Source organism: Sarcophilus harrisii, chromosome 6 (assembly GCF_902635505.1).
Source record: "Sarcophilus harrisii chromosome 6, mSarHar1.11, whole genome shotgun sequence".
NCBI classification, from domain to species: Eukaryota; Metazoa; Chordata; class Mammalia; order Dasyuromorphia; family Dasyuridae; genus Sarcophilus; species Sarcophilus harrisii.
In genome coordinates this window covers 243604749-243621438 of record NC_045431.1, presented here as the reverse complement: position 1 = coordinate 243621438, position 16690 = coordinate 243604749, and the positions used below count along the sequence as shown (strand labels likewise).

Below are 16690 nucleotides of genomic sequence, written 5' to 3'. Positions count from 1 at the left end.
CCCCTGACTGGCTCAGTTTCCTCAACTATAAAATGGAGATCTAAAGTCACCTAGCTCAGGATTGTTGTGAGGGTCAAATTAAATATATTTATAAAGCACTTATCGCTGTCTGGTAAGGAGGAGGTGCTTTCTAAATGTTTCTTCCTTTATCTAGATGTCCTGTAAACTTCTCACCCAGATCTACCCCTCCAACTCTCCTGTGGAGAGAGAGCCCTCCCTTTCAGCTCCCAACATCCTTTACTCCTCCCTCTCACTCCATCCCCATTATTCTACTCAGTTCCCAAAACTCACTGGTGCTGCCTGGGGAACAGTTGTCACATCTGTCCCCTTTTCCACACTTCCAAAGTCACCCCCACTCTCTGAGCTACTGCCCTCACCCCTGGGGTGGTCTCCCTGCCTTTCCCTCTTCACTCTGTCCTCCATCCAGCTGCCAAAAGGAGATCTCCAAGTTCCTGGTGTTGTCAAGCTATTTGAAACCTTGACTTTGTCCTTCCCTGTCCCTCCCAAAAGGAATCCTTGATTATTTAAATTTTTTTTAATTAACACAACTTTTAACAATTGGGTTTGCTAAGTCATTTATGTCCTCTCCGCTGATTTGTATCCCAGCCTTTAATTCTAGTTTCAGATTATTGTTATGTGCTTGTTATATATTTCTCTGATCACTGGGGCGTGGATAGTAGTGGGTTGGGGTTTGCTTCACTCTATGACATTTCAATAATACTTCCATCTTGTATATTAATTCCCATACAACTTTTTAAAGGAATCTTTACTCCTACCTCTTCCAGAAGGAGTCAGGAGAGCATATTAGCCTTGTTTTATTTTAAAAAAATTTTCGCATTCAAAGGCATTTATTTTCTCTCCTCACATTCTTCCCATTGGAAAAATAAAAAATAATAACAAAAAATATTGTAACAAATATATTTAATCAAACAAAATGAATTCCCCAAAAGGTTGTTTTCTTCTGCTTCTTGTGGCCCTCCTGTGAGGAGGTGGAAGGCGTATTTCTTCTCCAGTCCCCTGAAATCGTGGTTGATGAGTGCATTAATCAGAGTTCCGAAGTCTCAAAGCCATTTGTCTTTATGATATTGTTGTTACTGTAATAAATTGTTCTCTTGGTTCTTCTAACTTCACTCTATATCACTTTGTACAAGTTTTTCCAGAATTCTCTGAAGTCTTTTTTAAAAATCATTTCTTATGGTATAATTTCAGTTCATTCATATACCAGAATTTCTTCAGCTGTTCATTAATTGCTGGCTACCCCATTCATTTCCAATTCTTTGCCACTACAAAAAGAGTTACTTTACATAATTATATGCTTACATATGTGTGTATACATATATAAAATGTGTTTATGTACATATCTCTATCAATATTCTTTGTCCTCTTTTTTTGATCTTTAGGTCAGTGGTATATTTGGGGTAAAGAAAATGCACAACTCAGTCATGTTAATTTGGGGCAGAGCTCCAAAGTGGCTAGACTCTTTTCAGCTCCACCAACAATGCAGGAGTGCACCTGGTTTCCTACAGCTCCTCCAACCTTTAAATGCAATTATTTTCTTCATTAACTTTGTCATTAAGTGTGAGATGAAACTTCAGTACAACTACTTTCTCAAGATTATAGCCCAGTAATTTTGTTTAAACAAATGTATCAAGTAAACCAGCACAGAACATTTTTTTCTCTCAAGAATGTGAAACACCCTATCAGTCAATAAACATTTATTAATCACCAATCAGGTCCAAGAAAACTAAAATTCTCTACCAGCCAGCACTGTACTGTCATGTGTGAACCCACAAATGGAGTGGATAAGTTCACCTTGGCAATATATACTTTTCAAGGATACAGGATGAAGTAGACATACATATTGCCAGAGCTAGCTCAGTGTTTGCGAGGCTCCAAAGAAAAGTGTGAGAAAGAAGTATTAGGCTGCTCACCAAGCTGAAGGTGTTATAGAGCCTGACCTCATGGGTATACCTGGGAAACCTAGACAGTCTTACCAGTGCTGTTTCAGGAGACTCACTGAATTGCTTGCATTTGAATTGTCTTAGGAAAATTCTGACAATCACCTGGCAAGATAAGGTACCGAGGTCCTTTCTCTGTTATTCCTCATAGCATTCAAACCACTACCGAGAAGGCAGCTCCAATGGCCTGGCCATGTTTTCCAATGCCAAACTCATTCTTGCCCAAAAGATCATTTTATGGAGAAGTCATACATGGCAAGTTTTCACAAGGAGGTCAGAAGAAGTAATAAAAGGACACTCTCAATGTGTCTCTGAAGATCTTTGGCCGTGGGAGACAGATACAAGACTGCCCAGCATGGCAAGCTTGCATGGCACTATGCTCAGTGAGCAAAGCAAAATTGGAGTAGCCTAAAAGAAATGTGAGCTGCATGAATTTAGAGAAGTCTCCATTCCACATGTTTCTGTGGACAGATGTTCGTATTTGGGCCCAATTTGTGGCAGAGCCTCCTGAGCTCGCATTGGTCAGGTCAGCCGACACACTGTAGCTTGACTCCAACTGGACATAGTGACATCATTTTGGTCCTCAAAAAACAACAGCCAGCCAGCTGTCTTGGGCACTGTGCTAAGCTCTAAGGATACAAAGAGAGACAAAAGGTCTCTTCCAGGAGTTTGCAATCTAAGGGGGAGACAACATGCAAACAAAAGTATCCAAAGAAACCATAGACAGGAGAAAAAGGAAATAGTTAGCAGAAGGAAACTCCTTAAAGTCATCCATCATCTCTCTTCTGTGGAGCCATTCTGTTCTTTAAAATCTCTTTCCTTCTCTAAAAGCCCGCTGGCCATCCCTTTATATATCACCTTTTGAAATATATTTGAGAATTTTGTCAAGAATTGAAGTCACTGTTCATGCTCTATGGTTTGGCAGAAGACATTTTCAGTTTTGGAAAATCAAGACATCTGTCCATCTTTGTTTCTTTGGTATATATCTCATCTTTCATAATCTTATTTTTAAAACTGAAATTAAATTCCCAAAAAAGCATTGCACACAGCAAAATACAAAAAGAAGCTCCCACATAAAACTGCCCACCTCCCTTTGGCACACATGCTTTTTTTTAGGCATACAATAATACATTTTGCATATTGTTAACAAAGGGTTTAAACTTTATTTAGTTCTCTGTATTTTAAAGCATGTCACAGTAGTCTTGTTAAGGGTTTCACCACTGCTAACACCTCCTTCTTGAACCCCTGCCTCAGTTACAAAACCAAAGGAAAGGGGGAGAAAGCCTTTAGAACCCAGAAGCCTCCACGGCCTGGCACTGGAGACCAGAGTCCAACAGTGTCCACAGATGCAGTGTCCATCTTTCTGTCAGTGGCAGTCTTTATGGCTGGTGCTCTGGAGCCATGGTGGGGGAGGTCATTGTCCTGATCTGAGCGCTGATGGCCTTCAAAACTGCTTGTCTTGCTTTGTTGCTTGGAGAACTTGTTCTCCTGGTTCTACTCACTTAAATGTACATCAGTTTAGAGAAGTCTCTGAGGTGATTTCTTAAAGAATTTCTTGCCCCACAATGCTGTTTGATTATAGAGGGGACACAGAGACCTGGTCACAGGGCATCTGATAGAGGCCGTGGAGCCTCCTGCGGGGAGAGACCATAAGCTGTTTAATGGAAGTGCATGAACTCTCGTGGAGTTCCCACAAGTGGTGTGTCTGCAAGAAGCCTTTTGGATTGGAGGCTGGAGCTGGGGACACCTTTCAAAGGCCTGAATCAACTTCTACCTTGTCTCCTGTTTGGACTGTAAGGAGAAAATCCAGACTTCTTTTAACCTGAGACTCTGGTCCAAGTAAATAATAAAGGGGCGGCCGCTAGCCCTTCAAGGTCACATGGAGTGCTTGCTGCTGCCCTCTTTTTAGTAGCTCTTCTTGAGGGGGAATGTTTAAGAAGGGAATCCCCTTTTTAAATTCAAAGCCAAATAGAGAAGAAAACAACAAATGACAGCTGTCCCCCAGGCACCCCCTATTAGGGTTTGGGGGAGACAGAAGAAATCTAGGGGTATATGTGTGTGAATGTGTATGCGGACGTGTGCTGCACTTGGGGGACATGTGTGATGATGGCTCCTTCACTTGGCAGGTAAGGTATGAAAACTCAGGCACGAAAAACCAATGGGGGAACTTGGGACTAAAGGCTCTGCCCTAGCAGCAGTGGGGGGAGGGGGGAAGGAGAGAGCTGGTCCAGACTGCTGCCTTAGGAATTTGCTTTTGCATAATATCTGTGAAAGAGTAAAACTTTCAAGGACTGAGCAACCTCAAAAGATTAAGATTTTTGAGTAACAGGGTCCAAAGGCCTTTGAATAGTCAAGGATCACCTGAGGGATCATTCACCCTTAGGCCAGGAAGAGCCCAAGGGCTGGGACTGAGAAAGCTGGAGGGGCTGAGATAGTGGTCCTGCCGGCAGGGGGCCCAGGCAGTGCAAAGGCTGCCAGGGTCCTCTCAGTTCCTCAGTCTGATCATTTTCTTCCCACTTCCCAAGTCTTCTCCCCCCAGTTATCCCATGTTTGCTTTAGGCACATGCTACACAGAGGAAATTTAAAAAAAAATTGGTATGATGATGATGTCAAAGATGGTGGCCCAATAACTTTGGAGCGCCACCTCTCGGCCAGCATAGGTATTGTGCACATAACTATCAGCCATATAAAATACTTGAGAGAGAGAAAGAGTGTGTGTGTGTGTGTGTGTGAGAGAGAGAGAGAGAAAGGACAATTTACATGTGTAGGAAAGTGTGTATGTGACAGAGACAGGAAGAGACAAGACAGATAAATTGGTGGAGGTGAGCTCCTCAAACCCATATGCTAAATAAATACAAAGTTCAAGAGGGGATAAATAGCCATCCAGGAGGATCAAGAAGTCAGGTAGAAAGCAGCTCCTGAGCTGGGGCTAGACAGCAAGGCTAACAATTGGGATGTGATGGAGTGGAGCAGTCCATGAAGTAGAAGGTAGATCTGGAAAGTCGATTTGCCCCGCTGAGATGAGTCTGCATTTTATAATAGAAGAGCCTTGGAATATACTTAAGCAGAGCAAGAGAAGTTCAGCTGTTTCTTGGAGGCACTTTATTTAGGTAGTTTGTGGAGGGTGGCTTGAGGCAGGGACAAGAGAGCCTGGAGGGCCAATTAGAGTATGGCTGGAGTCCCAGGGAGAACTAGGGCCTGAGTCAGGAGGGTGATTAATTGGATATACAAGGATGGTTGTGAGATCTTTTGGAAGTTAATGCCTGACGGGCAGTGTTGGATGGGAAGAATCAAGGATAATTCAAAAATTGTGTACTAGGGTGGTTGCAATGGTGGGATGCTTCCGAAATAAGAAAGGAGAGCCAAGTTTTGGGGGGAAATAGTGAATTCTATTTTGGGCATGTTGAGCTTCTTGGAGATCCTGAAGTTTAACTCTCATCTTACAGCCGAGAAGGAAACCAAAGGCTACAGAAGCCCAGATTCTAAGGCAGGATTAGAACAATGCCCCAGGGACAATATTTAATGATCCAAAAGAGGAAACTGAACAAGATTCTAGGTATTAGGAGAACCAGGTGAGGACAGTGTTCCCCAAAGCCAAAGGGAAAATGAACGGCAATCAGTGTTATAGGCCTAGAAGGAAGAAGAGCAATCATTGATGTGATCTAATGGGGACTTGACATGTTCTAATTGGATTATACTTGTTCCCATGGCTCCAGAGGCACAGAAACTGCCAGGAACACTGGGTAGCAATTGTAAAGACCACTATGTAGGACTGAAACTAGAAAAAAGCTTCCTAATGGAGCTGCGGCTCCTGGCCCAGCATTTTAATAGGTGAGCAATCCTGGCATTTGTACAAGAAAATGAGTCTTCTCGAATGTCTGCTTCCCCTTCTACTCCAGCACTCTGGCTTTGTTGAGCTCCTGTGGAGTCAAGCTCTGATGGGTTTTGAGGTTAGTGTGTCCTTGTAATGGTTTTTGTATTTATCTTATAACTCTGATCCTTATGGGAACCAGAGTTTGAGCTTTCCATCACTGCCTGCCTGGGGCTGGATGATAACCACCCAATCTCAACTCCTTGACTAACTAATTTCTTAGCAATCAATTGCTTATGTATTTCAGACACTTCGTAAAGTGTTACTCTAAACCTGACTTCTTTTTGGTCAGCAAGTACCTGCTCATTCCCATGTTACCTTCTAAAAGGTAACCTGAAGCTAAAGAATGATTCTTTCCATGAAGGAGTGACCTTAGTAACTTTCCTGTAAGAATGACTCTTTCCATGAAAAAGTGACCTTAGTATTTTTCCCGTAAGAATGACTCCATGAAGAAGTGATCTTAGTGCCTTTCCTGGGGACTTAGCTGTTTCTGTTCTATAACAGTGGAAAAAAAAAACTTAATCTGTTTTAGGCAAATATCTGCCTGAAAAAATATTTTATTTATTTATTTTTTTATTATGTGCTATAGAGAAATGAAGAGCCAGCAGAGCCCCCTCAAGGCCTCAGACACAAAACATGAGGGAAAGCGAAGGGCCTTAATCCTGGTAGTGAGTTAGGCCTTTCTCTACCCTAAACATGTGAAGACTGTCCTCCGTGGAACGGGTGGCCGAGAACAATTTGAACAACCAGGAAGGTCGCGGCAGTGGGTGCCGTGGTGGGCTTCCAGCTTGGGCACCTGCCTGAGACGTCCATCTATCGAGGTCATCCTGAGCCACCACTGTTTGCCCTGCCTTTTGTCCTGCCATGAGACTTTGATGACTCTGGGAGAGCAAGGCTAATGGCTTTATTCAACTCACATCACAGTCATTCACAAATGACTTAAAACAATTACCCAGTGATGTCACTGGCCTTTGACAAAAGACAAAAAGCCATAAAACAAAAACAAAAAAAGGACGACAAACAACGACTTTAGGTACACTGTCTTTGTGTGGGGCTGGAATCTCTTCAAAATATGGGCCCCAAGTAGTGATCTTGGAAGGGTTTCTTTTTTTTTTTTTTTTTTTTTTTTTCTTTAATAGCCTTTTATTTACGGATTATATGCATGGGTAACTTTACAGCGTTAACAATTGCCAAACCTCTTGTTCCAATTTTTCACCTCTTACCCCCCACCCCCTCCCCTAGATGACAGGATGACCAGTAGATGTTAAATACATTAAAATATAAATTAGATACACAATAAGTATACATGACCAAAACTTTATTTTGCTGTATAAAAAGAACCAGACTCTGAAATATTGTACAATTAGCTTGTGAAGGAAATAAAAAATGCAGGTGGGCATAAATATAGGGATTGGGAATTCAATGTAATGGTTTTTAGTCATCTCCCAGAGTTCTTTCTCTGGGCGTAGCTGGTTCAGTTCATTACTGCTCCATTGGAAATGATTTGGTTGATCTCGTTGCTGAGGATGGCCTGGTCCATCAGAACTGGTCATCATAGAGTATTGTTGTTGAAGTATATAATGATCTCCTGGTCCTGCTCATTTCACTCAGCATCAGTTCGTGTAAGTCTCTCCAGGCCTTTCTGAAATCATCCTGTTGGTCATTTCTTACAGAACAGTAATATCTTGGAAGGGTTTCTTCTAGATTTCATGACCATCTTGATCCTCTAGGGGTGGAAGGCTGCCCTTCCTCACACTTCCTGAGAGCTTAGGTTTCAGAGAAGGGGGAAGGTCTAGAAAGGACTTGAGAGAGTCACTGATTTCTTAATTTCAGGATTCCTAAAAAGGAGGTCTTCAGGATGCTTCTGATTTATTACAGTTACTTGTAGTGGTGTCACATCCCCTTAATGGAGGGTAAATTCCATGAGGAGAGGAACTGTATGCTCTTGATCTTTGATCCAATTTTGTAACTAACATGGCAGAGGACAGAATCTGCCCTGAAGTCCCAAGCTGGCGGGCTCTATCTTGGGTTCACAGATTGGCCATGGTGTCTTATCAGCACCAGGCAGTGCCTTGGAAATGGATGCCCTGGCATTATTTTGCTTCCACCTTGGACACCCTTGGAGTCTCTAGCACTAGGGTGAGGTGGGCACTAAGTTTGAGGGGCTGGGGAGCTCTCCCTCCTGTGGAGAGAAATGTGGGCCTTCATCCCATCCCATCCCATCCTCTCTGATTTGCTGTTCAGGCTTCCTGTCCTGGAGTGCTTCCTTCTCTCAGCCCTTACTCCTTTCATGCTTGACCTTTGGCTTCTTTCTAGTAAACAACCGTGCTGGCACTGTGCCTCAGAAGGGAGGCAGAGAGACCATAGGGGAGGTAAAGCTTGGTCAGCTGTTTCCTAAGAGCCGGGCCATCTGGCAGTACAAAGGGTTCTCAAGGTACTTGGCGCCTTCCACTCGGTGTCCTGTGCTCAGCCTCTGGCCCCAGGTGCCGCCTCCTTTCCCCTCACCCTGGGAGGAAGTGCTTGGAGTACCTTCCCCCCTCCAGCTTCCTGCTTTTGGGAAAGGAGTCAGGGAGAGAGGGCCGGCAATCTGGCTGCTTTTCCAGACTGAGCCTTGACAACAGAGGGTGGGAACCGAGTACTTTTCAGACAGATATTTGGCAGACCCACTCAAATACAAAAAAACCTCTCTGAAGTTCCCAGGCTCTCAGCCCAGTTGTTTCTATCTGGCTAGTTCCAAGAAAAAGAGCTGGGCTTTCCCCCCTTTCTTTTCTTTTTGTTGGTAAATAGTTTTTTTCTCCTATTACATATAAAAATAGTTTTCACTGTTCATTTTTTATAAGATTTTTATTTTCAAAAGCTCTCTCTTCCTCCTCTCCCTTTTCCCCCAATGAGAAGACGAGCAATTTAGCTTAGGTTGTACATGTTTGGTCATGTCAACAGCTTTTTGCATCAATCATGTTATGAAAGAAGAAACAGAACAAAAAGGGAAAGCTGCAAAAAAACAGTGAAGTTAGTCTGCTCTGATCTGTGTTCAGATCCTATTTTTCTGGATGTGGATAACATTTTCCATCATGAGTCTTTTGTCCTAGATCCTTGTTTTGCTGAGAAGGACAAGACTTATCAAAGTTGATCATCGCACAGAGCCGCTATTATTGTGTACAATGTTCTCCGGTTTCTGGCCACGTCACTTAGCAGCAGTTCATGGAAGTCTTTCCAGGTTTTTCTGAAAGGGCTCTGCTCATCATTTCTCATAGCACAGAATTCTCTTACATTCAAATAGCACAACTTGTTTAGCCATTCCCCAGGTGATGGGGGCCCTCTCAGCTTCTAATTCTTTGCCACCATAAAAGGAGCTGCTATACTTATTTTTGTGTGGGGGGATCCTTTTTCCTTTTCTTTCTTTAGAATACAGACCTTACTAGCAGGGTATGCACAGTTTGATTGCCTTTTGAACATCGTTTCAAACTGCTTTCCCAGAATGGGTGGATCAGTTCACGACTCCAACACCACCACATTAACATTTCAATTTTCCCAACACCACCTCAACATGTGTCATTAGGAAAGAGATTGGTTGCCCCAGTTTGGTTTGCATTCTGGTGTGAGAAGCAGATGCATCTTAAAATACCAGCCTCATTAAGTGCTTTGTTTGAGAAGCTATGATGCTGTCCCCGTTCTTAGGCTGGACCCACTTTGCCAGCTTGAGGACACCTCTCCCCCTCACCAGGCTGGCCTCTTTTGAGTCAGCCTGTGCTCCCATTCTTCTCCCACCTCGGAGACATCCTCGTCAGTCTTCTTCACATGCTGCAACTGAAAAAGAGCCTGCGGTCTGCCCCTCGTTACCCGAGTGGCCGGCTCCTCAAAGAGAAGCAGCCCAGAGGCCTCTGGAGCTCCTATTCTTTTCCGTTGGCAGCAGCTGCCCTCCGTCTAATCTTCCTGCCACTGCTCAGCTCTCTGCGGCCCGCAGAACCTTTGGAAGGCCCATCCTTGAGCCTGTTCCTCTCTTCCCAGCTACAAAACTTTCAATGGGTCTCCTGTGGCTTAGAGGATGACATGGGACGTTCAGAGCCGTCCGGACCTGGGCTTTCCAGACTTCCCAGTCACAAAACTCTCCCTCAGAAATTTGCCTTTGGGAATCTCCCTCTGCCCTGCAGGCCTGTTTAAGTGGCGCCTTCCTGGGGAAGCCTGACTTGGTCAGTTTTAGCCTGGGCCAGGCTCCATGAAGCTCCACCAAGAGGGCAGAAACGTGATTTTACCCAAGCTGGGTTTCTTCCCCAAGCCATGGCCCGGGCCTCCTGCACCCGGCACCGAGCCAGGGAAGGAGATGGTGGGGACTGAGGGGACTGAGTGATGGCTTCCTCATAGCCGGGACCTGGGCCCCAGTCCTGCCTCTGAGAAGCTGGCCTGGGCCTGGGAAAGGGACTCTACCACTGGCTGCTTACAATGATACCTTTCAGAGATGACGCTCCCCTTCATTACTGGAGGGAGGTTCCCTATTCTAAGGAAACCCAGGCTCCCAAGAAGGAATGATCGATGGCCTCCCAGGCTGCGGGAACTCTAGAAGCTTCCGGGCCCAAGCTAAGCGCAGCATTTCCCAGTGGCCGCACGGGGCAGGTGCTTAATTATTGCTGACCGAGAATGAAACGGCCCCGGGGGGAGTGACTTCGGGGAAAGGGCGACTAGGGAAGGGGGCCGAGCGGGACCCAGTAGGGAGGGCCCGGCCTCGGGATCTCGGGGAGGGGCGGCTCCTCCTCCAGGAGGCGGGCGGGGGGCGGAGCTCCCGGCTTGGGGTCCGGATGCAGCCCGGGAGCAGGGGCAGACGCACGAGCGCGGCGGACCCACAGAAGCACCAGGTAAGCGCTTCCCGCACGCGCGGCCGGGCCGGGCCGGGCCGGGCCGGGCCTGGGTCAGCTTTTCCGGGCCCCGGCCCCCGCCCCTCGGTCTCTTAATGCTTTCTTGCCCGCAGGCGAAGCCGAAGCCTTCGCCATCCACGCCGCCATGAGCCAAGAAGCCGAGGTGGACATGAAGGAGGTGGAGCTCAACGAGCTGGAGCCCGAGAAGCAGCCCATGAACGCGGCCGCCCCGCTGGCCGCCGCCGCGGCCGGAGAGAAGAACGGCGTGGTTAAGGTCAAGGTGGCCGACGACGAGGCCGACGCCGTGGGCGGCGCGGCCGGCGCCAAGTTCACGGGGCTGTCCAAGGAGGAGCTGCTCAAGGTGGCCGGGAGCCCCGGCTGGGTGCGCACCCGCTGGGCCCTGCTGCTGCTCTTCTGGCTGGGCTGGCTGGGCATGCTGGCCGGCGCCGTGGTCATCATCGTGCAGGCGCCGCGCTGCCGCGAGCTGCCGGCCCAGCGCTGGTGGCACCAGGGCGCCCTGTACCGCGTCAGCTCCCCGAAGGCCTTCCGGGGCCAGGCCGGGAACGCCAGCGCTCTGGCCGGTGAGTGGGGGGGGGGGGCGCCGCGGCCTCGCTCCCCCCGGCCCCGTGGCCCGCCCGCCGTCACGCCGCGCCCCCGCCCTCCCCCCCCCCCCCACGGGCAGTGCGGGGCGGGGGCGGCTTCCACTGCCCGGAACCCCGAGGAGGGCCTCGCCCTCCCCCCCCCCCCCCCCCCACGGGCAATTCGGGCCGGGGGCGGCTTCCACAGCGCAGACTTGGCTGACTCAGCATTTCCCCCCCTTCCCCTCCCCCCCACGGGCAGTGCGGGGCTGGGCCGCTTCCCCTGCCCTGAACCCCCGGGCGGGCCTCGCCCTCCCCTCCCCCCCACGGGCAATTCGGGCCGGGGGCGGCTTCCACAGCGCAGACTTGGCTGACTCAGCATTTCCCCCCCTTCCCCTCCCCCTCCCTTCCCCTCCCCCCCACGGGCAGTGCGGGGCTGGGCGGCTTCCACTGCCCTGAACCCCCGGGCGGGCCTCGGTCCGAGCACAGACTTGGCTGACTCAGCATTTCCCCCTCCCCTTCCCGCCCACGCGAGCCGAGGCTGGAGTAAGACTCCGGACTCCTTGCATCAGCGCATTCCGACCGGCCCCAGCTTGTTTAACACGGCCCCGCCCCCACTTTTCCCCGGAAGTCGCGAGGGGGGTGGGGCGAGGGCGAAAATGAATGAGAACGAGTGGGGGGCGGGGTGGGGGTTGGAAGAATTCCCCGGCCCTCGTGACCTGTGTGGGCTAAAGCCTCCTCCTTCTCCCCACAGCGGTGAGCGAGCGTCTGGATTACCTGAGCAGCCTCAAGGTGAAGGCGCTGATCCTGGGACCCATCCACAGGAACCCCGAAAATGACTTTGCCGGCACCAACCTGCTGCAGATCGACCCCACGGTCGGCTCCCGGGAGGAGTTCACCCGTCTCTTGGAAGCAGCCAAGAAAAAGAGTGGGTAGTCCCGAAGCCCCCTTCCCCCAGGGGTGGGGGGTGGGGGAGAGAAGCGGCTTCCTTCTTGGCGAGAGGAGGGACTAGGCACCTCAGGGAGAGCCCTAGGCTTGCGTCCCAGCTCTTCCCTAGGTAATTGTATACATTTTTTCTTGCTGAGGCAGTTGGGGTTAAGTGACTTGCCCAGGGTCACCCCATCTAGAAGGATTAAGTGTTCAAAAGGCTGCTACTCTATCCACTGCGCCACCCAGCTGCCCCTTGATAATTGCCTTTCCGAATCTGTTTCCTTCTCTGTAAAATACCAGGGACCCGTGGGCCCCTGAGGATGGGGAGCCCCTTGGCTGGGGAGCACTGGCAAATGTGAGTGGTTGGGGGTTAGAGGAAATAGGAGCCGGAGAGGAGTCCCTCCCGGCCCCCATCCCTGACTGGGCGCCACTGCCCATTTTTCCAGACATCCACATCATCCTCGATCTCACCCCCAACTACCAAAGTCAGAGCAGCTGGTTTCTGCCCAATCAGAGTGAAGAAGTGAGCGCGAAGCTGAAGGTGAGGCTGAGGGCGGGAGGACGGCCGGGGATTGTGGGGAAGGACACATTTCTGAGATGAGGAAGCCAGACCCTGGTCTTCCCCTCCCTTCTCTTTCAATCTTGAGACAGATCTTTGTCTGCTGGGGGTTTGGGGGAGTTTTGAGTGAAAGGGGTTTCTTGGGTCTTCTTTGCCTTGTTTTGAGGGGCCTTTCTCCACCAACATTGGTTTCTTCTCCCCCTGATCCCCAAGTTTGGAGTGAATAGAAAAATGGATTTAACAAAGAGGCCCAAGAAGGGATTTGGATCTGATTGTTGCAGTTGAGGAGGGAAGGGGCGGGAAAGGAGCAGGGCTGGGCAGGATGAAACCTGACTGAGCTAATAGGCCGCCTCTTGGATGGCGCCGGTTCTTGCCCGGATCCACACAGGCCTGGGCCTGTCAGCCCCAGGCCCTGGTTGGAGCTGTTGGCCTTGGGCCGCTCCCTCCCCAAATATGCAGAATGGCACTCTGGGCTGAGAAGGGCTTCCCCATGCTGGGGCTCCCTCTAAAGGCCCCGGGAATTTTATGTGATATTAAAAATTGGTCATAGAAAGTTACAGAATCCCAAGTCCAAGTTTGGGCCCCAAATGAGAAAAATGGATCTCTTTGTCATTACCTAAGGAAGGGAGACCATGTGATTGTGAGAGATTCCCCCCTGAACTAACCCCCGTGGGAGCTTTGTACTGTGCACGGCTTTGCCTCCCAGGCGCCGAGAGAGCACGAGCTGGTCAGACCTCTTGTGCTCGGTTTTGCCCCTTTTTCTTTTCTGTTATGAGGAGGTGCAATGGCTAAGGGGGGAGAATTAAAGTCCAGTTCGAATTCTGCCTCTGGCTGTGTGACACTGAGCACCTCCTTCCATGGCTGGTGCTCTGGGCCAGCAGCATCAAACTCGAGTGGAAACTGAGCCTGCATCGACTTTGAAAACCATTTCAGCCTTACTTATATTGGGTTATAATTTCATTTATTCCTCAAACATTTCCCAGTTAGATTTTAATCAGGTTTGGGCCGAGGGCCTGAGTCTTGATATCTCTAAGAATAGGAGGGGATGTTCTGCCTTAGCAGACTCTTTTCTCTCTCTCAGCTTGAGACCAAGAGATACTAGGCAGTGGAGGTGATTTAAAAAAAAGACATTCATACAAATTAGGAGAAGTAGGAATGGCCTCCCTGGGCTGGTTTCCAGTGGGGAAGAACAATAAGGCGGGGGAAGGGAGGCCATCTTGCCTTTGTCTCATCCCAGGAGATAAGCTCTGCTCCAGGTCACCGGGACTGGCCGGTCTGACCCTGCTGCATTTCTGACATTGTTGCCTCCTTCCTCTGCCCCACAGGAAGCCCTGAGCTTTTGGCTGAAGGCCGGGGTGTATGGTGTCCAGGTCCACAATGTCCAGAACCTCACGGTAAGTTCCCTCCTTCGCTCCCTGGGGGCAGAGGGACCTCTGTAGTGGTGGGAGAGGTGCCCCCAGTTCCCTGTTTGACCCGGCCCGCTCCCTGCTCTCCCCAGGACGCTTCTTCATTCCTGTCTCTGTGGAGTAACTTCACTCATGGCATCGGTGAGGACAGGTGAGTCCCAGAAACGGTCAAGTGAGAGAGTCTGGGTTGCCTGTGGGTCCCCATCTGGGCAGGGGTCCTTGTCTCTGAGAGAAGCTGGCCCCTCCCCCTCTGGTGTTCCTAATTGAGCTGACTCGCTTTTCGTTTCTGCCTCTGCCCACCCCCGTCCCCGCAGGGTCTTCATCGCGGGAACAGAAGCCTCGGAGCTCTCTGCGATCATGAGCCTGCTGAACGACACCGACCTGCTGAGCAGCTCGTACCTGGGGAACTTTGGGAAGAGTATTTCCTCAGGGAAAGAGCTGAAGGAGCTGGTCACTAACTACCTGCACGCTGCTGGGAACACCTGGAGCACCTGGACGGTAAGTGACGGAGGCCCCGGGCCCGGACCCTGCCTCAGGGACTCCCGGTTAGCACCCGTGGGCCTCCTGGCCGGGGAGATGTGGAGGGAGAGCTCGCAGGCTCAGAACTTAGAGCAGACCAATGGTAGGGTAATTCAGTTCGAGGGCCGCCCCACTTACAGACATTGGGGAGCCCCCAGTGGGCTTGGGAGGGCCTGAAGGGAAGAACAAGAGAAGGAGGCAAAGTGCTCTTCTTGCTCCCAGTTTACAGATGGAGAAACTGAGTCAAGCAGGCCACACAGCCCCTCCCAGCTGCTGGATGGGGAGGTGTATGGGGGGGAGGGAGGGGCTGGCTTCTGGGTGGCTGACCTGGGAATCTCCTTGCTGTCCCACAGGCCTCTCAGTTGAGCCACTTGAGCGCCTATGTGCCTACCCAGTTCCTGGGCCTTTACCACCTCTTGCTGTTCACGCTACCCGGAACACCCATCTTCAGTTACGGGGATGAAATTGGCTTGCCGGTGCAGTTGCTCCCAGGACAGGTAAGGACTGCAGAGGCCGGGGTGGGGGAGGCTGCAGGGGTTGTAGAAGGGCTGGGAGGGGGCCGAGCACAGCTGCTCTGGCTGGCCTTGTCCCCCGTCCCCCAGATTGTATTTCCTCCCACTTTCAGCCTGCTGAAGCCCCCATGCTTTGGAATGAAAAGACACTTGGGTCGTATGCATCCATAACCCCCAACATGACTGTGCAGGTAACCTTGGGGTCAGCGTGGGGGCTGGGAGGAGAGTGAAGGGGGGGGCTGGGCTGTGTGAGGGGTGTCCCACCGGGCTCCTCTTCCTCTCCCGCCAGGGCCAGGATGCCCAGCACGGTTCTCTCCTCTCCCTGTTCCGAGACCTGAGCGACAAGCGCGGGAAGGAGCGGTCCTTGCTGCACGGGGACTTCCTGGTCCTGCCCACCCCAGACGAGCTCTTCGCCTACGTGCGGCACTGGGACCAGAACGAGCGGTTCCTCGTCGTGCTCAACCTGGGCCCTGTGAGCCAGCAGGCCCAGCTGAAGGTGCCGGGCAGCGGCCAGAAGCTGGAGCTCCCCGAGAAGGCCACCCTGCTGCTGAGCACCCAGAGGGGCATCCAGGAGGGCACCACGTTGCCCCTGAGCCAGCTGCCCGTGGCCCCAGGGGAGGGGCTGCTGCTCAAATTCCCCTACGTGGCATGAGCTGCGCCGGGATGCTCTGTCTGTGTCTGACTGTGTGTGTCCACGGGGCTGAGGTTTGGGGGTTTTTTATTGTGCAAGTTTTCATGAGAAGAAGTTTGAAACCTTTAGCTGTGTATTAAAGCGATAGCCATGAGCATTTTCTACAGAGCGTCCCTTTTCTTCTGGGGGTCCCTCTTCTGAACGCCAGGAGGCAAGAGTGGCTCCCCCCCATTTCCCATCCAGGGGCCTTGTGGTGTTCTGGGTGGGCAATTCACCCCGAAGGACCCCTGTGTTGGGGGCACAGGGGAAGGGTCCTCGTTCCTGCCTCCCAGCCACATGTGAGCCCAGGTGGGATGGAGTCCAGGAAGCTCGGCCCTGAGTCTCCTCTTGGAGTTTGGGCCGGCTCCCTTGTGGCAGGAAGGGCGGGGGAAGGGCCCTTGGAGAGGCTCCTCTGGAAGCTGGCGCAGGGGGCCCTCGGCCTAGGACGCCCACCTTGTCCCGGGCTCTCGGGGCTCCTGATGGGTGGCAGGTGGCCTCCCAGGCCTGGACTTGGGGCAGGAGCAGGGCCCCCCGAATGAGGGAAGACTGCAGGGAAGTAGCGAGGACCAGAGCTTGGGGCCTTTGAGATGCCTCCGGGGCCTCTCTGGCCACCACCAACCCCTCTGAGACGCTGTTCCTCTTCCTGGGGGTGCAGGGATTCACCCCTGGCCCTCAGTCTGGGATCCCGGGGCACCCCCTCTCCCCAGCACTGTTGGGCTCTATCTGACCCAATTTACCTTCCCTGGGCCTCCCCTTGGTAGGTTCCCATTTTTACTTGCACTTGCTACCAGGATGAACTTGCATCCTTCCCTTGCACAGCCCACTCCTCGCTGGTTA

At 50.9% G+C, this 16690-nt stretch overlaps 1 protein-coding gene across 2 annotated transcripts; it reads left to right on the top strand.

The window, feature by feature from the left end:
• The first annotated feature begins 10599 nt into the window (after positions 1-10599).
• Positions 10600-15978, top strand: SLC3A2 (solute carrier family 3 member 2). 2 transcript variants are annotated; one of them, XM_031944095.1, is made up of 10 exons: positions 10600-10679; positions 10793-11260; positions 12012-12185; positions 12634-12728; positions 14072-14140; positions 14245-14303; positions 14467-14650; positions 15025-15168; positions 15297-15374; positions 15473-15835. In XM_031944095.1, exons 2-10 carry the CDS (start codon positions 10825-10827, stop codon positions 15833-15835), a joined length of 1602 nt encoding a protein of 533 aa, XP_031799955.1. In that variant the 5' UTR covers positions 10600-10679; positions 10793-10824. The 2 variants fall into 2 exon arrangements, with proteins under 2 accessions (XP_031799955.1, XP_031799956.1); XM_031944096.1 differs by lacking the exon at positions 10600-10679 and having other exon boundaries at positions 15473-15978.
• The last annotated feature ends 712 nt before the right edge of the window (positions 15979-16690 follow it).